General features: G+C 42.6%; 1 protein-coding gene across 1 annotated transcript in view; it reads right to left on the bottom strand.

Moving 5' to 3' along the window:
• ANO4 (anoctamin 4) overlaps window positions 1–22665 on the bottom strand; it is a 426239-nt gene that overhangs the window by 50458 nt on the left and 353116 nt on the right. Inside the window, exon 19 of the mRNA XM_044277391.1 lies at window positions 628–664. Within this exon, the coding sequence (XP_044133326.1) occupies window positions 628–664 (37 nt within the window). The remainder of the gene's footprint in view (window positions 1–627; window positions 665–22665) is intronic.

The following is a 22665-nucleotide window of genomic DNA, read 5'->3' as shown; positions in this document are numbered from 1 at the left end:
GGCCAGTTCGCAGTGTTCGCTAACTAGCACATGCGGGCTACCATCTTGATTCACAAGTCCGGCGATGCACGGGTAAGTGCTTACCTGTGCCTGTGTCGTAAGCCGGTCTGAAATCAAATGCGTTCACCGGGAGCAGGCAGTTCCGAGAACAGCCACTCGGAACTGCCTGCTCCCGGTGACCGCATTTGTTTCAGACCGGCTCAAGACACAGGCATCGCCAGACTTGTGAATCAAAATGGCAGCCTGCATGTGTTTGTTGACAAACACTGCGAACTTGCCATCACTGATGACCAATATACCCATTTCCTAACTCACTATATCAAGGCTCCATGTTATAGAGTCAGACTCACTTTTGCAGGAATGGCCATTGTGAGCTTACTGGCTTTACTGATAGCTGTATTTCATGTCAAACAGCAAGAGGATCCCAGGTGTTGGACCCCCACCAATCAGATACTGATGACCTATCCAGAGGATATGTCACCAGTAAAAAAATTTGGAAAACCCTTTTAACTATTGACATGGTTCATATTAGTTTATTTTTCGTCGTTTACCCAGGTCTTCAAGCTGATAGCACAGTTATAAGCAAAAATAAAAGTTACACGTTATTTAATAACTTGTAATTCTTACCGAGGTTAGTGAGAAAAAGTGCTACTTTTTCATAAAGCTGCAAAAGATAACAAATAATGCTTAATGTACACATGCCATGTCATCACTTATGCATGTAACAATGTTACTTGTTTCTGCCAAGTATATAGATAATGATATTATTGTATATCGTATTTCTATCATTTAAAATGTACACAAATTCTATACAAAAACTAAGTATGTTTGCAAATACATCTTTCATATCACAAATACATTTTACATATCTTGTCCTGATTTCCATTTAAAGTCTGTATTAGGCCTGTTTTACATGGCTGGCATAGTTCCGGCAGAGGACAGCTTGCCGGAGCTATTTGGATCTAGCATTACCAGATATTACCGACAATGCAGGATGGCTCACTGACTATAATGGGGTCTGGCAGAGATTCGGCCGCTAGCCAGCAAATATGCCAGGATTCGACCAGTCGAATACAGCTGCACGCATATTTTCCAGGTAGCAGCCAGATCTCTGCCAGACCCCAGTATGGTCAATGGGGTCGGTAAACATTCTGTTAACATCCAGCAAGGATCCAGATAGCTGTGGTAGGCTGCTCATTGCTGGAACAGCCTGCCAGATCGCCTGCCAGCAGTGTGAAAGAAGCCTTATAGTTACTGTACATGGTCACTAACGTTTCATACAACTTTGCAGAAGTAGTACAGGCAAATAAAAACCTTGTAATATACACTACTCACAATAAATTAGGGAAAATTGGCTTTCGGGTGACATTTATTGAAAACGTAAAAAGTTCACGCTACAATGATATATTATGAAAGTAGGACTTTTAAGTAGAAGCATGCAATGGTGATTTCCTCATCTCAAACAATTTATTGAAACAAAAGCCAACAACAGTGGTGGATATACCACCACAAATATTGTCAGTAGTATAGGGAGACAGTTCTCGTCAAACTCAAAGTGACAGGTGGCCACGCCCCTTTTCCAGCCAGTCCGGACAAGCCCTAATATGGTATATTCAGACTACAACTCAATTAAGTTTTAAAAATAGCTTGACTTTCTGCAACCTTCACAGATATTACCGGACACGTCCTTATCCATCTATCTCCTAATATCTATCCATCTATCTAAGCTCCTATTTTTGCCTGCGGCGTCCATTTAGTGAAATACGACCAGTCCATTTTGTGTAAGTACCCAGATTTCCCGAGTATGGATGCTTTACATCGCCAATGGGTCCTTCCTGGATTGAATCCGCTTACTAACGACACATAGCTGAATAAATATTATCGACATATAGCAACTGCATATTACTAACAACATATATTAAATAAAAGAATTATATAGAGCCCCCCCTGCGCTCCTGTTGTTGAGGCTGTGTAGATCTGCCTGATAAAGCAGCTCCTGCTGCTGACTAGCCGATAAGGAGCTATTGTTCTCCTTAGGTAAATGTAAACGTTAGTATTGAATCACCCGTGGGCAATGAGTGGCAAGAGAGCGCTGGATAACACAGTCAAAACAATTAAACCTCTAGAGTGAGTACTTATTCTGTTAATCTGTGCTTTGTAGCATAGAGCGACTGGTGCACAGAGGTTTTTACGGTATTGAGAGAAGGTAATGTCGGAGTTAGTCTCGAGAATGTCAAAATTATTGACAGTAGTAATGTTAGTAATTCCTTGGTTTACCTTATCTTCTGATCCACAGTGGTTCCTGGATTGTTGGTCCGCTTAGGATATGGTTATTTGATGGGAAGTTGCTGATGTTGTTCTTGCGGCGTCTTCCTAGCTCACCTCTCAGCAGCCGTGCGGCTCCGGCCGGAAGCACGCGCAGCGCGAGGGAGCTTGTGTATGTGTTGCCCGGGAGACCGATGATGGTGACGTCACCAAGCAAAGTACGAGGGCCTCTGTTGGACAAAAGTTAACCAACGCGTTTCGGAGCCTATCGGGCTCCTTCGTCAGGGTTAATCCGTTCGTTGTACCTGGGTTGTTTATGTAGCTCCTCCGGTTCCCATGGCAACAGGTAAACAAAGTTCTTACAGCCACAGAAATGTCAGTATGTTTCCCTATATTAAATCTTTTTTATTATTAGTTGTTACTGAAATGCAAACAATTCTATTTCCTGATTTAATCCCACCGGGGCCAAGCTGTTGCATTTGAATATCCATTTACTTTCTATTCTAGACATCGCTTTGATATAGTCCCCTCCCCTCTTGTCTTCCTTAACCCTTTCAATGCCCCCAAACTGGGATCCTAGGAATTTGCCTTGGTGGAACTCTGAGTAGTGCCGTGATAATGGGTGATTATATGATTTTTTGTTAATATTATTAATGTGTTCCCTTATCCTGACCCTCAGTTCTCTTTTAGTACGTCCAATATATATTTTGTTGCATGGACATTTGATATAATAAATGACTCCCTTCGTCTGGCACGTGATGAAGTCCTTGATTGTATATTTGCCCTGTTGTGTGTCCATTTGGAATGTGGGTTTGATTTGATGCTTCACGGTTTTGCAGTTATTACATAATCTGCAGGGGAAGAAACCCTTTTTATTGTATGTCTTGTCATTCGCTACATCTTTTTTGATGGACGGGGCCACCAAATTAGCCAGGTTTGGGGCTTTTTTAAAGATAAACGTCGGGTTATTAGGGATCCTGTCACCAATGATCTTGTCATATTTTAGGATGTCCCAATGTTTGTATATGATCCTTCTAAAATTGTTCACCCCTATACTGTAGGTGGTGATAATTGGGACTTTAATCACTTTAGGGTCCTCCGGGTCTCTTTTGCTACTTTTATTTAGTGTTTTATCCTTTAATAGGGTGTTTCGATCCAGATTTTTTACTGTTCTGATAATGGGAATGAGTGATTTTAGTTCATAGCCCTTTTCAGTAAATTTAGCATTTAATATCTCGGCTTCCTCTTCGTAGTGAGTTTCAGTGGTACAGTTTCTTCGTGCACGTATGTACTGACTGTAGGGTATGTTTTTGAGCCATATTGGCAGATGACAGCTGTCCAGGGGGATGAATCCATTTGCATCTGTAGGTTTATGGTACGTTTTTGTGTATAATTTTCCATTCTCGATGAATATACTCAAATCCAGGAAGGTGATATGTTCTTTATCGTGATGGGGCGTAAATTCCAGATAAAATTCATTTTTATTTAAATTAATTAAAAAACTGTCAAGGGATGAGGTATCCCCTTGCCAGATGAAGATAATATCATCTATGAATCGCTTCCAGAGGACCAGACCCGCACCGAGCTCCCCCTGGGGAAAGATGGTGAGCTCCTCCCATCTGCCCATGTATAGGTTTGCGAAACTCGGTGCGAATCTGGTCCCCATCGCGGTCCCCCACGTCTGGAGGTAAAAGTCGGATCCATATTTAAAATAATTATGATCTAATATGAATTTGATACACTCATCTATAAAATCAATTTGGTCACCTGACATGGTGTTATCCTTTTTTAAAAAATTATTTTTTTAAATCAGGAAATAGAATTGTTTGCATTTCAGTAACAACTAATAATAAAAAAGATTTAATATAGGGAAACATACTGACATTTCTGTGGCTGTAAGAACTTTGTTTACCTGTTGCCATGGGAACCGGAGGAGCTACATAAACAACCCAGGTACAACGAACGGATTAACCCTGACGAAGGAGCCCGATAGGCTCCGAAACGCGTTGGTTAACTTTTGTCCAACAGAGGCCCTCGTACTTTGCTTGGTGACGTCACCATCATCGGTCTCCCGGGCAACACATACACAAGCTCCCTCGCGCTGCGCGTGCTTCCGGCCGGAGCCGCACGGCTGCTGAGAGGTGAGCTAGGAAGACGCCGCAAGAACAACATCAGCAACTTCCCATCAAATAACCATATCCTAAGCGGACCAACAATCCAGGAACCACTGTGGATCAGAAGATAAGGTAAACCAAGGAATTACTAACATTACTACTGTCAATAATTTTGACATTCTCGAGACTAACTCCGACATTACCTTCTCTCAATACCGTAAAAACCTCTGTGCACCAGTCGCTCTATGCTACAAAGCACAGATTAACAGAATAAGTACTCACTCTAGAGGTTTAATTGTTTTGACTGTGTTATCCAGCGCTCTCTTGCCACTCATTGCCCACGGGTGATTCAATACTAACATATATTAAATAAAAATTACAGCCATCTAAATTAGGCTGAATGGGATTTTGATTTGCTTAATTAAAGTACGACCTTCAGAAGTCCTGGGACATCTGTTATAAGATCTCCAAAGACCGCAGCTATAGCTAGAATACTGTATATACAGACCATCCCCACGCTGTTTGTAAAGTTGTTACAATGTGTCTAAAGCCCTCATCTAGAGCCTGCCTACTGTATAAACAGACCAACCCAAGCTCTTTGGACATTTGTTATTAGGCGTCAGGAATTAAATAAAGCAAAACAGTTCATAAAAAGAGCTACAATAATAGTTCTAATGGTATAATTAAAGTGTGACCTTCATTTGGCACCAAAAACACCCTCAGAATGCCCCACAAGATGCTTTAACATACTGTATGTCAGGATCTATCAAGCCAGAACACACTTCAATCACGTTTTAAATAAAATGATATTCAGGGTATATCAAGCTCTTTTATCAGACTATTTATCTATCTATTATCTATCTATCTATCTATCTATCTATCTTTCTATCAATCTTTCTATCAATCTATCTAGTCATTTATTTATCTATCTATCTACTATCTATCAATTATCTATCTATCTATTTAGCTTTCTATCTATCTATCTATCTATCTATCTATCAATTATCTATCTCTTTATTATCTATCTATTCTATTTATCTTTCTATCTATTTATCTATCTATTCTATCTATACATCTATCTGTTATCCATATATCTATCTATTATCTATCTATCTATCTATCTATCTAAAACCTATTAAGCTCTTTAAATCCTAAAAAACTAATAAATTCCTATTCAAATCCTATTAAAAAAAACTATCAAGCTATTAAAATCCTAATAAAATCCTAATAAATTCCTATTAAAAGCCTATAAAAGCACACTATGTATCCCTCCTCCTCACCCATGTGCTAAAGGGGATGCGGGGGGATGGGCACATACAAGCACATATGGTGGTCTTGCTCCTTCATCATGCCATTTTGTTCCTCGGTTTGCGAGGTACTATCTAAAGTACACGGAAGAACCATTGCACCCTCTCCGCAGTTCTGTCTATTGGGCTATGAACAGGGAACCCGGATAACGGTACATAAATGTAAGCTTGACTCCCAGTTGCTAGCTGCGGTGAGACTATAATGGCGATGTGGGAATCCCCAAATCCGCCTCCAATCGGTCAATGGTTGCTTAAATGTGACCAGATATGCCTCCTGGAACAAATGGCTTACTGGGTCGCAGCTACTCCGCATAAATTTGACGTTGTATGGGGACCATGGAAGAAATTTAGGTCTGTGGGTCGAACCGCCTGAGCAACCATTCTCAGATACGGATGATGTCTCTTCTCTCTCACCTGTTGTTCAATCACCTCTATGCATATCCTGGTTATACATCTTTGTACTTCATCTCGTGTTTTGTTAAATAATGAAGAGGCGGGCTGGTTTGACTGGCTCATACCAGCAAAGGTTGATCTTTCTTCTTTTGCATATGATAAAACTGTTCAACTATGTTAGTGATGCTGGATGCAATAGGTGATCTATTCTTCTTCTGCACAATTTAGATGCGCAATGTTTCTGATGATACATTGACTTCTGCCTTGTGTATAAGAGATGTTACCGAAAATCGTACATTGCATTTGTGTTGCAGCAGGACCCTCAAATTCCGGAAAGAGTTTTTTTTGTAAAACGACTGTTAATATACGCGGATACGTTATTGTCACACAAATCCGACAATGTCATTTGGTTTTATGCGTGTTGGCAGAAACTGTTAACCCATTTGTCTACAAATATCAGGTTTACCGAGGGAATACAGCTTTCCCTTACGTCCTAACCAGCAGCACAAGTTGGGAGTTCTCTCCTGTGAAACTAGTAGGACAGGTGGAATTTTTGATGACAAGGATTTTTCCTACCAAGCACTAATTAAATAATTAGTGGAAAACCCACCCCTATAAAGGGCAGACTGACAATAATTCAGTGCTTTTATTCTCTGTCCCTGTGGACAGTAGGACGGGTCAGGCTACGGCCTGATACCTTAAAAGATTCGTTTTTCTTTTCTTTTTGATACAGAGATTTTCCTACCACTTAATGGTGGTTCTAGCTCCTGCTGGCCTCAAGTCGTCCTCGGTCCCTCCGCCGACGGTATTGTTGTCCGCGATCCGCCGTCTGCTGCTCCGGAGGTAGCGTCAGTCCAGGCTGCAGGGGGCCGGGTTTGTTGTACTACATGCAGGTGTATTTCTGCAATATGAGCTCAGGGGGCTACAAGATTTAAAGAGATATAGAATATATATATTATCCAAAACTAATATTCCTGAGGGTTCAGGAAAAGTTAGGTGAGGCGGAGTTATCGGGGGCGGGGGGGGGGGGGCGAGCTAAGGTCAGAGGTGGAGCTAGTCCACCTATATAAGCCCACATCAAGAGGAGTACTACCTCTTCTGAGCAGAGAGCTAAGGCTACAGTTCTGTGGCTGCTACTACTACTTCTGAGCAGAAAGCTAAGGCTACAGTTTCTGTGGCTACTACTACTACTAAACTTAAAGTTTCTTTCTAGATGGCGTCCCCTAATGGTGATCAGCACGGGAAATCCTCCCACAAGCAGAGACATCTAGTCTGCGCTTCCTGCGAGACTCACTGTTCCTGTTTCCAGCCGAAAAAACCCAAAGGCTTTTATGCTCCATCCGGTGAAGGGATCGTGATGTTGAGGAAGGGGAAGCTCCGCCGTCCACCTCTAGGGGGTTAAGAACCTTCAAAGTGGACGAAAACCTTAAGCGTTTCATGCTTACCGAATAGAAACATCCGTAGAAGGGTCCAGTTCTCATTAAGAGGTCTAAACTCATGTTCCCCCTCCAGGAATCGGAGTCTGACCTTTGGGTACCGCCTCCAAAGGTCGACATGGCGATATCCAAATTGTCCAAAAGGACCCTAGTCCCATCAGATGACGGTAGTAATCTCCAGGATCCATTACACCGAAGGGTTGAATGTACCCTAAGGCGCAATTACTCCGCTGCAGCAGCTTCCGCGTCAGCAGCTGTTGCCTCCTCTGAGACCGTGGACTTTGTACGTTCCCGCATCCTAAGAATTCAGGCTGACCTAGAGGCCGGAGTGGCAAGAACGGACATTCTGGATCAATTTAAGACCCTCCTGTTAGGAGCACATTTTCTATGCGACGCCTCTACGCAGCATTTAAAGCTGGCTGCGAAAAGTATGGTGCTATCTTCTGCCAGCCGCAGGCCCCTTTGGTTACCACCGTGGGTCGCTGATAACATCTCTAAGTTCAACTTATGCGGCCTGCCCTATGAGCCAGGAAGGCTATTTGGTTCTGAGCTAGATAAGCTCATGGAAAGCTTGGCAGACAAAAAAGGGAAAAATCTCCCTCAACAGTCCATTCGGGGGCGCAGTAGGTCCATAAACACAAGATCCCAGGGCCTTTCTAGATTCCAAAGACCTCAGGGGTCCTCCAGACGCGGAAGCGGTCGTGCTCGGGGCAGGGATCGCAAGGCGGACCTATGATTCTCCTGCTTACCTTCCCCCTTCCCCTCCAGACCCTCCGTGCGATGCACAACTTCCAAATGTTCCTCCGGTCGGAGGTCGTTTAAGTTTTTTTCAGCAGTCCTGGCTGCAAGAAATTCCGGACCAGTGGGTCCTAAATATCATTTTGTCCGGCTACACGATAGATTTCGTGTCTCCCCCTCAGGAGCAATTTGTGTTAACCTGGCCTTTACCCCAAATCACACAAAAGATCCTGGAGGACGCGGTCCTCCTTTACCATAACAAAAAAGCCCTAGAGGAGGTTCCCTCCCACGAACGAGGGCGAGGGGTGTATTCCCCCATATTTCTAGTCCCAAAGCCTTCCAGAGACTGGCGCATGATAATAGATCTACGCTACCTAAACCACTTCATAAGGCAGAAGCGCTTCAGAATGGAGAATATCCGCTCTTTAATCAATATTTTAAATCCCGGAGACCTCATGGTCACCATAGATCTAAAGGACGCTTATCTTCATGTCCCTATTCATCCAACTCACCGAAAGTTCGTAAGAGTTGCGGTCTCCAGGGTGTGGTAAAGCATTACCAGTTTGCTGTTCTACCCTTTGGCATCTCTTCCGCCCCCCACACCTTTACCAAGGTTGTGGCTCCGGTTGTTGCCAAACTCAGGCTTCAAGGGCTAGAAATCGTGCCATAGCTAGACGACTGGCTTTTAAAAGCCGCCTCTCTAGACATTCTTCAAACCCATCTTCATCTGGCTCTTCAGGCTCTCCAGCGGTTAGGCTGGTTAATAAATTGGGAAAAGTCGCAGATCCTGCCTTCCACTTCCCGGGTATTCCTGGGGTTTATAGTGGATTCTCAAGCAATGACTCTCTCTCTATCTCCAGAGAGGAAAGATCGGGTCATAAGAGCCGCACAGTTTCTCATGGCACCTCGTCAGGTGTCCATCAGAACACTTATGAAGATGTTGGGCCACATGTCAGCATCTGCAGAAGCAGTTCCTTGGGCCCTTTGGCACCTCCGTCCACTTCAAGAAGAAGTGTTAGCAGTCTGGAACCACATCCCCAAGGGGTTGGACAAGACTCACTCCCTGTCTGTCAAAGTCCGGTCCTCACTCAAATGGTGGAGGAACCTATCAGATGGGAGATCCTTGATTCAACCTCGTTGGATCACGTTGACCACAGACGCCTCCCTTCTAGGTTGGGGAGCCCATCTGGAAGACAGTCCAGTACAAGGTATCTGGACTCCACAGGAGAGGCTTCTCTCACCCAATATGAGAGAACTAAGAGTCGTACGTCTGGCTCTTTATTATTTTGCTCCTCTCATCCGCGGAAAGGCGGTGAGAGTCCGTTCGGACAGCACGACTGTGGTCGCTTACATCAACAGACAGGGAGGTACGAGATCTCAACCTCTTCTCCAAGAAGTTGGTCTAATTCTCTCTTGGGCAGAGCTCAGTCTATCACACCTTTCCGCGGTTCACATCAGGGGAGATCTCAACATATTTGCGGATCGACTCAGTCGGGGTCTACCAGTTCCAGACGAATGGTCACTGAACAGAGACATCTTCTCCCAGATCACTCTACGTTGGGGCACTCCGGAGATCGACTTGATGGCGACCCGGTTGAACGCGAAGGTGGACAAGTTTTGCTCCCTCTACAAGGAGGACAATCCTCTGGCGATAGACGCTCTGTCCATTCCATGGAGGTTCAGGCTGGCGTACATATTCCCTCCACTTTCCATGATACCAAGGAATATTGACGAAAATCAGACAAGACCAGACCCCGGTCATTGCAATAATACCATTCTGGCCGAAGAGGTCTTGGTTCACCCAGCTCAAGAAGATGAGTCAGGGCACATATTGGAGACTTCCCCTAATGCAGGACCTTGTGTATCAGGACACAGGCCCCTGCCTAGATCTGAGGAAACTCAATCTGACAGCCTGGAGATTGACCGGCCCCTACTAGAAGCTAGAGGGCTTTCTGCAGAGGACTTGAGAACTATTTCACACTCCCGTGCGGAGTCTACAAACAAGGCATACTCAAGAATTCACAAGATCTTTCTTCAGTGGTGTGCTGTTAAAGAGGTAGTACCCTCAGATCCTCCTTTTTCAGCTATTTTACAATTCCTGCAGGACGGCCTGGACAAGGGTCTAAGCCCGTCTACTCTCAGAGTCCACATCAGTGCTCTCTCTGCCTCTTTAGGTAGACCATTATCTCAAGACCCCCTACTCAGGAGTTTCCTCAAGGGAGCCGAAAGATTAAAAACTAGAATCCTGAGACCTATGCCTGAATGGGATTTATCCATTGATCTAAAGGGGCTATCCTCTCCCCCTTTTGAACCCTTCGAGAATGTAGACCTTAGGTTTCTGTACTTAAAGGTCACATTTTTACTGGCCATAACATCGGCCAAAAGAATTGGAGAGTTACAGGCCCTAGCGGCCGCTGAGCCCTATACCCTCTTTCTCCATGACTCTGTGCTGTTGAGATTTCTACCGACCTTTGCTCCTAAGGTTCCCTCATTCGGTAACCAAAATCAAACCATCTCCTTGCCAGTCCTATGTCCTACTCCATTATCTCCTGAAGAGGAAGCCCTTCACTCCTTGGACATTTCCAGGAAACAAAAAATCTACCTGAACAGGACTGCAAACTTTTGGAAATCAGAACACCTGCTGCTCTCCTTCTCCGGTAAAAGCAAAGGTCTAAAAGCCTCCAAACCCTCTCTAAGTAGATGGGTAAAGGAGGCAATCCAGGAAGCCTTTTTATCCCAAGGCTTGGCTCCTCCATCCTTTGTCACCGCCCACTCCACGAGGGCAATATCAACTTCCTTTGCGGAAAAGAATCTAGTTCCACTTGAACAGATTTGTGCTGTGGCTTCCTGGAGCTCCCACAGCACTTTCGTTAGACATTATCGCCTAGACTCTAGGCGCTCGGAGGGGGTAGCATTCGGACGCACCATTCTGTCTGCTGCCGTCTCATAATAAAAAAAGAAAAAAAAAGAAAGGGGACGGTATTATGTACCAGTAAAGAGGCCCTCCCAATTTGTTTGTGTTGCTTGCTAGGTCCCCACTTGTGCTGCTGGTTAGGACGTAAGGGAAGCGTTAATTTTTAACATAAATTTGTTTTCCCTTAGTCCTAACAGCAGCACACAAATTTCCCACCCTTGTTTTGGTTCTACTTGATATAAAGCACTGAATTATGGGCCAGTCTGCCCTTTATAGAGGTGGGTTTTCTACTAATTATTTAATTAGTGCTTGGTAGGAAAAAAAATTGTCATAAAAAATTCCACCTGTCCTATTAGTTTCACAGGGGAGAACTTCCCACTTGTGCTGCTGTTAGGACTAAAATAAATTAACGTTAAAAATTAACACAAATTTTACAAATGACAAACTATTCCCGCCGGACAAGGTAAATTTGGCGGTCGTTGATGATCTCATGGAGGCGGCTTGAGAAAATCTTGAAATACAAAACGCTTTCACCAAATACATGCACCACAGAAATTTGAGCATCATGTATCTTGTTCAAAAAGTTTTTTGTCAGGGTAAGAAAAGCTGGACCATAAATTTAAACATTAAACACTAAAGAACCCACGTGATAAATTACAGGTTATTACTAGAGATGACGAAGTGGAATTCGATCCGAATTTCAGGAAAAGTTTGATTCGCAACAAATGCGAATTTTCTCGCGCTTTGTAGTATTGAATCACAATTTTCCCTAAAATGCCATCTACAAATGTGAGGACATGGTGCAAGGAACTCTAGGAAGGTGGGCTGACCCATAATGCCATGCATGCAGCCAATCAGCAGCCAGCCAGCCCTGTGATGTCACAGCCCTATAAATACGGCGGCCATCTTAGAGTCAGATATTTTCCAGTGTTCTGACTGCAGGGACAAACATGAGAAGGCACTAGGGACAGCAATAGGAAAAACCTAATTGTGAAAAAAAAACAGAAAAAATTATTTATGAGTTTAGGGAAAGGATAGGGAGGAATCATTTCACAGCATCTTAGTGCAGGGAGAGACGTCAGGAGGCGCTAGAGACAGTGCCAGAAAAGTGATTTAGAAGTGCAGGGAAACGATAAGGAGGAATCATTTCACAGCATTTTAGTGCAGGGAGAGACGTCTGAAGTCGCTAGGGATAGTTCTAAAAAAAAAACATTGTGAAGAAAAAAGCGATTTACAAGTGCAGGGAAACATTATTTGGGGAACCAAATAGCCATTATACAGCTCTTTTGGCATTCCAGCAATTTGTTCTTGTTATTGGGGTGCAAGTGCTATGTTGAAAAACCTTTAGTGGCTTATATCTGTGGAAAAAGATAAATATATACGCATTTCACTTCTGCAGTTATTTGTGTTGAAAGAGTTTAGTGGCCTATTTCAGTACAAAAAGGAAAAATATATACGCATTCACTTGACAAAGACCATTAGGTTGAAACGTTGCTACACAAGGTGTAATAAAGAAATTGATTGGAATCCCTCTGGAGTGCCGTGGCTTATTCAACATTATTCACTTCTGCAGTTATATGTGGTGAAAGCGTTCAGTGTTCTATTTCAGTACAAAAAGGAGAAAAATATAAGCACTTCACTGTTGCACTTATGTGTGGTGAAAGAGTTTAGTGGCCAATTTTAGTACAAAAGGAAAAATATATACACATTTCACTTCTGCAGTTATATGTGGTGAAAGTGTTCAGTGTCCTAGCTCAGTACAAAAGGAAAAAAATATATGCACTTCACTGTAACATTTATTTGTGGTAAAAGAGTTTAGTGGCCTATTTCAGTACAAAAAGGAAAAATATATACACATTTCACTACTGCAGTTATATGTGGTGAAAGCGTTCAGTGTCCTATTTCAGTACAAAAATGAAAAAAAATATACGCACTTCACTGTTGCACTTATATGTGGCAAAAGCATTTAGTGGCCCATTTCAGTACAAAAAGAAAAATATATTCTCTGTTCACGTCGGCAGTTATAGGTGTTGAAAGCATTTAGTGGCCTATTTCAGTACAAAAACAAACATACAGTACAGACCAAAAGTTTGGACATACCTTCTCATTCAAAGAGTTTTCTTTATTTTCATGACTATGAAAATTGTAGATTCACACTGAGGGTATCAAAACTATGAATTAACACATGTGGAATTATTTACATAACAAAAAAGTGTGAAACAACTGAAAATATGTCATAGCTTTATAAATGGGTTTGGGTCCATCAGTTGCGTTGTTGAGAAGTCAGGTGGATACACAGCTGATAGTCCTACTGAATAGACTAGAATTTGTATTATGGCAAGAAAAATGCAGCTAAGTAAAGAAAAACGAGTGGCAATCATTACTTTAAGAAATTAAGGTCCGAAAAATTGGGAAAACTTTGAAAGTGTCCCCAATTGCAGTCACAAAAACCATCAAGCGCTACAAAGAAACTGGCTCACATGCGGACCGCCCCAGGAAAGGAAGACCAAGAGTCACATCTGCTGCGGAGGATAAGTTAATCCGAGTCACCAGCCTCAGAAATCGCAGGTTAACAGCATCTCAGATTAGAGACCAGGTCAATGCCACACAGAGTTCTAGCAGCAGACACATCTCTAGAACAACTGTTAAGAGGAGACTGTGTGAATCAGGTCTTCATGGTAGAATATCTGCTAGGAAACCACTGCTAAGGACAGGCAACAAGCAGAAGAGACTTGTTTGGACTAAAGAACACAAGGAATGGACATTAGACCAGTGGAAATCTGTGCTTTGATCTGATGAGTCCAAATTTGAGATCTTTGGTTCCAACCACCGTGTCTTTGTGCGACGCAGAAAAGGTGAACAGATGGACTCTACATGCCTGGTTCCCACCGTGAAACATGGAGGAGGAGGTGTGATGGTGCTTTGCTGGTGACACTGTTGGGGATTTATTCAAAATTGAAGGCATACTGAACCAGCATGGCTACCACAGCATCTTGCAGCGGCATGTTATTCCATCCGGTTTGCGTTTAGTTGGACCATCATTTATTTTTCAACAGGACCCCAAACACACCTCCAGGCTGTGTAAGGGCTATTTGACCATGAAGGAGAGTGATGGGGTGCTGCGCCAGATGACCTGGCCTCCACAGTCACCGGACCTGAACCCAATTGAGATGGTTTGGAGTGAGTTGGACTGCAGAGTGAAGGCAAAAGGGCCAACAAGTGTTAAACATCTCTGGGAACTCCTTCAAGACTTTTAGAAGACCATTTCAGGTGACTACCTCTTGAAGCTCATCAAGAGAATGCCAAGAGTGTGCAAAGCAGTAATCAAAGCAAAAGGTGGCTTCTTTGAAGAACCTAGAATATGACATATTTTCAATTGTTTCACACTTTTTTGTTATGTATATAACTCCACATGTGTTAATTCATAGTTTTGATGCCTTCAGTGTGAATCTACAATTTTCATAGTCATGAAAATAAAGAAAACTATTTGAATGAGAAGGTGTGTGTACTGTATATTCTCAGTTCACGTCGGCGGTTATATGTCTTGGAAGCGTTTAGTGGCCTATTTCAGTACAAAAAGAAAAATATATTCTCAGTTCGCGTCTGTGGTTATATGTGTTGAAAGCATAGCTGGGAGTCAGCAGGGTGGCAGCAGTGGGAGGTCGGGAGCCAAACGTGCTCGGGGTAGACTACCTGCTTTACAGCAGCCTACCTGCCCGGAAAGTAATGGTGCAGGGGTTCACGGAAGCAGCGGCGGTAGCAGTCAGTCAGTGCGGACTGTTGGGGGGAAAATCACCTACTCAGTGGTGTGGCAGTTTTCTATTAAGCTGCCGGAGGAGGTTAACATGGCCATATGTAGAATATGTGGGCAGAAGGTGAAGCGTGGCCAGGGTGCCAATGTTGGCACCACAGCCCTGCGTCAACATATGCAGCGTCCCCATATGTGGTTTCCTGATGCTGCTGCTGCTACTGCCATCTCCACACTATGTCACCTTGCCACTCTGTGGTATCCTCCGGATGCTGCTGCTGCTACTCCCATCTCCACACTATGTCACCTTGCCACTCTGTGGTATCCTGATGCTGCTGCTACTGCCATCACCACACTATGTCACCTTGCCACTTTGTGGTATCCTGATGCTGCTGCTGCTACTGCCATCTCCACACTTGGTCATGACTGGGCCACTATTTTGCCTTTCGGCCTGGCTGACATCGTGATTTATTTGACCTTTCTTATTATCTGTCAGAAGGAAGGAAAAATGAGACGCACAACAGATCCTGTCTGTGTAGCAGCTGTATGGCCTGTATGGTCCCATTAGAAAAAATGTGCTTATGATTTGGTAGCCAAAAGCAGGAGTGGGTACAAATCAAAGAAGACATGCAAATATTCCATTCACGTGTCATCTCTGTTTTAGATCCACTCCTGTTTTTTTTTTTGGCATTAGCAATAGTGATAGATTATTGAGCAAATGCTGACCGAGTGAAGGCTTATGCTCGACAGACAGGATATTTTTTTTGTGGGTTATTGTTCTGACGGACCAGAGGAGTAAAAGGAGTGCGCTTCTTCTTGGCACTAACATCGACCTGTAAGGCTGAGTTCATACTTGAGTTATTTGGTCAGTTTTGGCCCCCGTGACTGCCCTAATAAGTGAAGTGTACAGTGATTCTAAGAGCGACGCCTGTCATCTACATGTCCTACGGACTCTCAGTATTATTTCACTACCAAAGCAGACTCCCTATGCGTGTTACTAAAAGCCACAGTGTTCTACATCACTATAAAGGCTCTCAGCAGCCAGGAAATTGCAGTTTTTAACGTAATTTGCCGCAAATATAATTGGCAAAACGGTGAATCGATTTTTTTTATTTTTATTCATTCATCTCTAGTTATTACGTTGGCTTGGCAAATTTACCCCAGTAAAACACTTTTATTTTTATAACCTTTTGAAGATGCTACACACGCGCCTTACAGTTATTTACTCGTAGATTTAAGATCCGACACACCAGAGGAACTACGGCTAAGAACCGGTTTGTTCCTGCCAGATGTTCCAGTGGTTTATGTGTGCAAAAAGAAGCTCTAAAATTTGATATTTCTCATCTCAACGGTCATTCTTGGTAGTATCGCCGCGCCTGTAAAGACGTCGAACAGAATCCGGTGTAATTGGGATCTTTTAACAGCATTGAGCAAAACAAAACCGACGGTCCGAAAATCAATATTACGCAGCGCCAGTAATGATTTGATATCAGCTATTGGCGAGATCGCTCTCAAAATCCTTAAAGGAAAGATACCTCTTAGAGAGCGACAAAAAAATATACGGAAAAGATGGCGCAAGGCTATAAAGAAATTAAGCGATAAAAGCTGCCCCATTAAAGACAAGAAGCACATTGTGATTGTGAACCATTGAGGCGGTTTTATAGGTTCGCTGCTCAGCTTTGCGATACCTTTAATCACTAGCTTTATAGCTAATAGAGTCGGCGGCTCATAATGGAGTATGCAGAGAAAATGTTCCTGGTTTCCAAACACAAGTTGGACCGGTTATAAAAAACTGTTGTCGAAATTAGCTAAATACTACACAAAAATGATGATGAAATTTTTTTAAAGATACACTAACATGTTACAGAGATACTTGACGCTCAACAAACAGGCCGATAAAGAAATGTAAACCCTAACTCTGATGCAACTGCAACCAGATCAACAACGATTGACAAATGACTCTTCTAGCGGAGACGATGTTAAAGAGATACTTGACACTGTAAATATAAGGTATAGGAAAAATGCTGAACTTTTGTTGAACAAACTTAGACGATCTGGTAACAAGCCGTTTTGGAACACTAGGGTTGAATTAATTACAAAATTACAAAAATCAAGCCATTCCAGGATCCAACATCATCGATGTGATTCACGCGCGTCACGGGTTGCTTAAGGCTAAAACGCCTCGCGGGTGGGACTTCATAATGGAAACCATCGCCGAACTGAACGTACCATCAACTGTGATCAGTAAAACAAGAACAAGAGAACTTTGTTATAATTTAAAAAGGGGGTCGCCCCACGAACCTTTTGAAGCGGTTCGTACCCCTTTCAGGCAGCAGCCAATCGTAACAACAACCCCTGAGTTAACGCGAGGCTCTTTATTACCTAAAAGGAGAACGCCAACTTTGTTACAGACGTTGTAATTTTTACTTTGAATATATATAAAAATGTATTTGTACGTAGAGGCTGATAATGTTTTTATTTGTTCTACATAACTTTGTTACGAACGGCTTGGTTATCGTTATAAATTTCACTTTGACGGTATATAAAATGTATTTGCGTGCAATATCTCAATGTATTTACATAAAATGACTAAATAAAAATGTAATTTGTCTTTTCTTTTTACAATTAATACACTATCTTGATTAGTTAAAATTGCATAAACCGCGTGGGAGCGTCGGCGGTAGCAGGTACTTAAAAACGTTCCATGATGGTGGCCGCTGCTTTTGAACAGATATGTACATTAAGCGGGCAGTCCCCCAGGAAACTTCAGTCGGATCGGGGTCGAGAGTTTATAAACAAACCTATGAGAAAACTTTGTGAAGCCTTTAAAATACATCATTTTTTTACTTTGAATACGGTTAAAGCGTCGTTGGTAGAGCGTTTTAATAGAACGCAAAAGAAGTCCAAAAAGTACCCCTCGATAAGCGACGCGTTTACCGGATAGAAAAAATCATGAAAAAGAAGAAGGTTAGGGGAATACGCTGCATTTTGTAAAGTGGGTCGGTTACACTGAAAAGATTAACTCTTGGGTACCAGAAAAAATTCTATACGGATCGGCTGTTCTTGAATATATGTTGCTTGTACACATTTCAGGGAAGGCCAACAACGCTTTAGCCAGAATTTTTGAACGGTTACACTTTGTTCGCTTTTGATTTATAGCCGGATCAAGAAATGCCTTGCACTGGCTCCCCGTCCAACAACGGGTGATGTTCAAGATTGGATGCTTCATGCATAGGGTATTCCATGGTGTGAGGCCCTTGTACCTGCAACGTAAATTCACCAGGTTGAGGACATTGAGGTCAAGAAACTGTGAATTTTAACATCCCGCAAGTTAACAAGATCAGATGTGGAGGTAGATCCTTTTCTGCTCAAGGGGCCAGATTTTGGAACCACCTACCTCTGGCCCTGAAAATGATTCCCAGTCTTCTCTCATTCAGACGTGCAATGAAAACCTTACTTTTCAAATAGGCGTTTGATCTTCCTATATAACACTTATTTGGTTTATATAATTTTGGGGGTTTTCTTAAATCTTAGTCTATAAATTCACGGTTGGTAATGTTCTTTTATTTTAAAGATACTTTTTCCCCACGTTTATTAAATTGTTTTCTTTGCATTCTCTATATCTCGTCCGAACCCTTTGAACCTTGAGATCCCCCTACCTTCCTCCCCTTTTTATTGACTCTCCATTTGATAAGTGCTAGGAAATTGGTCTCTGGAATAGGTGCCTTAGTGGCCTTTGTGGCCCATGGCAAAGTGTCATGCCTCCTTTTTTTCCTCCCTGTTGAATTAGTCAGCTAAGCGCATCGAGGCCCGAAGGGTAAGACTGCGTGTACACAAGACTATACATCATCATCAGTAAAAACTGGAAATCTCAGAACTGAAATTAGATTTGCAGAGACTGTGGTAAACACTATTAACCCGTACAACGCTGGGAACCGGGTTCAAAATACCAGCTATGGCACTGTGTTCACCCGGTCCCTGAGCGAAATCGCTCGTTGACCGGGTGATGATGGCTGCTCAGGACAGCAGGCAGCCATCTTCCCAAGGGGCAGAGGGAGGTTTTTCTGCCCTCCCCTGAGGCATCGATCGCTGCAATTGGCTGATTTCTGCACACCAGCCAATCGCAGTTTTGGATGATTTTTCATTCATCCAGGAAGCTGCAGGGGGGTGGAACAAGGTTTGTACAGGGGTGACTGGTGCTGAACTTGTCAGCACCTGTCCACACTGGGTCAGGCAGGGGACACCAGTGTTTGGCGTCTCCTGCCAGAGCTGCTATTGGCTGGAACAACGCTCCAGCCAATGGCAGCGCTACAGCTGCACAGGAAAGGGCAGATCCTCCCTGCATGCAGTCATTCTAGCTGGTGACTGCATGCAGAGTGGACCTGTGTCTCTTACCTGCTGAAAGAAGAAGAAAGAAGAAAGAAAAAAGAAGAAGATCTGGAACTGCTGCAGTGATTTTTTTTTCCATTTGCAGAAGGTCCAGATCCCTAAACCACCTTCCGTCCCTGTCCCTTCCCACCCCCTCCTCTCCCTTCCCATCCCCTCCACTCTTTCCCATCCCCTCCTCTCCTTCCCCATCCCCCCATTTTATTTATTTTATTTTTTTACAATTTTCCAGCTCTGCACAGCTTTTTCTGCATGTGAGCTGTGACCGCCAAGTGCTGTTCAGTACATACCTGCCTGATCAGCACCGGGGGATAATTTTTTAACTTTTTTTTTTCTTTCCACATCTGTGTTTTTTTGCCATTTTTTCTTTTTGGTTAAAAAATAATAAAGTGTAGTTAGGGGTTTATATAAATATATATAGAGCTCTGTATTTCTCATTTTTAGCCAGTGTTCACTTTTTACCCACTGTAGTGAATTTTTATACTAGTTTTTGCACACACGCACAATCTGTAACCAATAACTAGTGTACTCATTTACATCTGCACATTTTTGTGTTTTTTTCTTTTTTTTTTGCTGAAAAAAGACCTGCAGTTAGTTGTAGGTAGTTAGTTATATATATATTCAAGGAAAAATCAACGCAGTTGGCACTTGTCACTTGGCTTGAGAAGGATCCTGGAAGGGGATTGAAATGTTGCCTATTTTTGTGTCACATGTGTGAATAAAGACACTGCGTTTTTTTACAAGAAGAGTGCTGCGTTGTTTTTTCCTTGAATACACAAGCCTATGGTCAAAGGCGAGACGCTTGCACCTGATAACCTCTAAAGTGAGTGCTGCCAGATTTTATATACTATATATACATATATATATATATATATATAAATCTATTTCAGTTAGTGCTAGTTTAGAGTCAGTTTAGCATTTTGCACGAACCCACCATCTGCATGCGTGCATTTTGAAACCACTGAGCACCGATCAATAGTGTCCATTACTGATTGCGTTTGCTCATTCTTCAACACTTTTTTTTGTGCAGAAGATACTTTTTTTTTTGCTATTTTTTTTTCTCCTTTTCTTCTTCTACTCTTTTTCTCCTAAATTGAATTTCCAATTTATTACAAGCCCCTACAATGCCACACGAAAAATAAAAGTGTAGTATAGAAAGCTGGCTTTACACATTGTACAGATGGTGCTGTAAAATGCATTCGTGCTATTTAGATCTAGAGGCCATCCAAGAACATCCAAGGTGGTGATAAAGGCCCTCATTTTTTCAAAGCAATGTAGGGTCCCAGTACTTCTGTAAGTTACCGTGCCCGAGTTGTACCAGGGCAACATTTCCCTGGTGAAGTTCCCTACAGCGAGAATGGAAGGGACTCAAAAAAGATGCAGGGTGAGAAAAGACACCATTTACCATTGCGAAACCTGCCCTGAAAAACCTGGCCTGTGCATCAAGGATTGTTTCAGAATCTATCACTCATCCATGGAATAATTTCATCCTTGATGTACCCTGTAATTTTACCACCTTATATTTATACCACCTTATATTTGTCCACAGAGCTTACATATCCACTTTTCACCAACCACTACATATTAATTTCTGCAATACACCTGTTTGGTCAAAGGTGCCCTTTCCACCACTTAAAATGTTTGTACGGGGTGCTCTTTCCAAAATGGGGTCACTTCTTGGGTTTTTTCATTTCTGGTGACATCAGGAATTATTTAACATGCGACATGTCACCTAAAATCCATGTCTGTTTATTCAAGCCTGCAAAATCCATATTTTTCACTTTGCCTCTAGAGCCCTGCTGTGTGCCCATACGGCAGGCTACAAGCACATGTGGGGTGTTGCGGTATTCAGGGGGAAATGGGTAACAAAATGTGGAGTGCATTTTGTCCGGTTACCCCTTGTGAAAGTGAAATTATTTTTCATTTTTACAGTATTTCCTAATTCTGTGAAACGCCTGATGGGTCAATGTGATCACTACACACCTTGAAATACTTCTTGAGGGGTCTAGTTTCCGGAATCGGGTCACTTTTGGGGGGGTTTCACTGTAGTGGTACCTCAGGGTGTCTTCATATGCGACATAGCTCCAAAAAGCCAATGCTGCAAAATCTGTCCTCCAAAAGCCCTCTGGTGCTCCTCCCCTTTTGAACCCTGCCATGCGCTCAAAAATCAGTTTTTGAGCACATGTGGGGTGTTGCCGTATTCAGGGGGAAATGGGTAACAAAATGTGGGGTGCATTTTGTCCGGCAACTTTTTCTGGAAAAAGCCAAGTATTTCCTTATTCTGGGAAATGCCTGATGGGTTAAAGTGCGCACTAAACACCTTGAAATACTCTTTGAGGTGTCTAGTTTCCGGAATGGGGTCACTTGGGGGTTTACACTGAAGGGGTACCTCAGGGTGCCTTCAAATACTAAATGGCGCCTAAAAACCATTCTAGCAAAATCTACCTCCAAAATCCATATGGCGCTGCTTTCCTACTGACCACTGGAACATGCCCATAGAACAGCGGCCTATATTGTAAATACGGACAATTCGTATCAGCGGGGAAAGCATTGGATTTTAATTATATTATATCCAAATGACGTATCAATTTTTCAAATAATTATTGATTATCGCCCACGAATGAAATATTTCCTGGCGAATTTATTACATTTTTATCTAAAAATTCTAAGACTATAAGATATAAAAACAGACAAATACAGGACGCTGCTAGATCGTCTGCGGACATTACTGCATCTATATCTTGCATTGTATAGATAAAGGAATGTCTTTTGAAAATTTATTTAAAATATTTACGAGTGATTTTAGAAAAAATTTCTACTTTGTAACAAAGTGCATGAAATAATTATGTATACATTGCTGTAATTACGCACAAACGTGTCTACCCTACTGAGTTATTGAAAAATGTACCGTGATGCATCGTAAATAAAGACATCTTGCTTAAATCACGTATGCCTTCGATTTTTATTAAACAAATAGCAAATTAATTCCTAATAAAACACCTAATAAAATAAATGTCCAAACAGCATGGGTGGTCTGTTTATACAGTAGGCAGGCTATAGTTGAGGGCTTTTGAGATCTCATAACACAGGCATCCTCAAACTACGGCTCTCCAGCTGTTGTAAAACTACAACTCCCACAATGCCCTGCTGTAGGCTGATACCTGTAGGCTGTGCGGGCATGCTGGGAGTTGTAGTTTTGCAACAGCTGGAGGGCCGCAGTTTGAGGATGCCTGTCATAACAGATGTCCCAGGATTTCTGAAGGTTGTACTTTAATTAAGCAAATCAAAATCCCATTCAGCCTAAGGCTACTTTTACACTCTTGTTGGTGCGTTTTGGTGCGGATCCGTCATGGATCTGCACAGA

This window comes from Bufo gargarizans, chromosome 2, assembly GCF_014858855.1.
Source record: "Bufo gargarizans isolate SCDJY-AF-19 chromosome 2, ASM1485885v1, whole genome shotgun sequence".
NCBI classification, from domain to species: Eukaryota; Metazoa; Chordata; class Amphibia; order Anura; family Bufonidae; genus Bufo; species Bufo gargarizans.
Note: the sequence above shows the minus strand (reverse complement) of the source record. Positions and strands in the feature narration are given on the sequence as shown.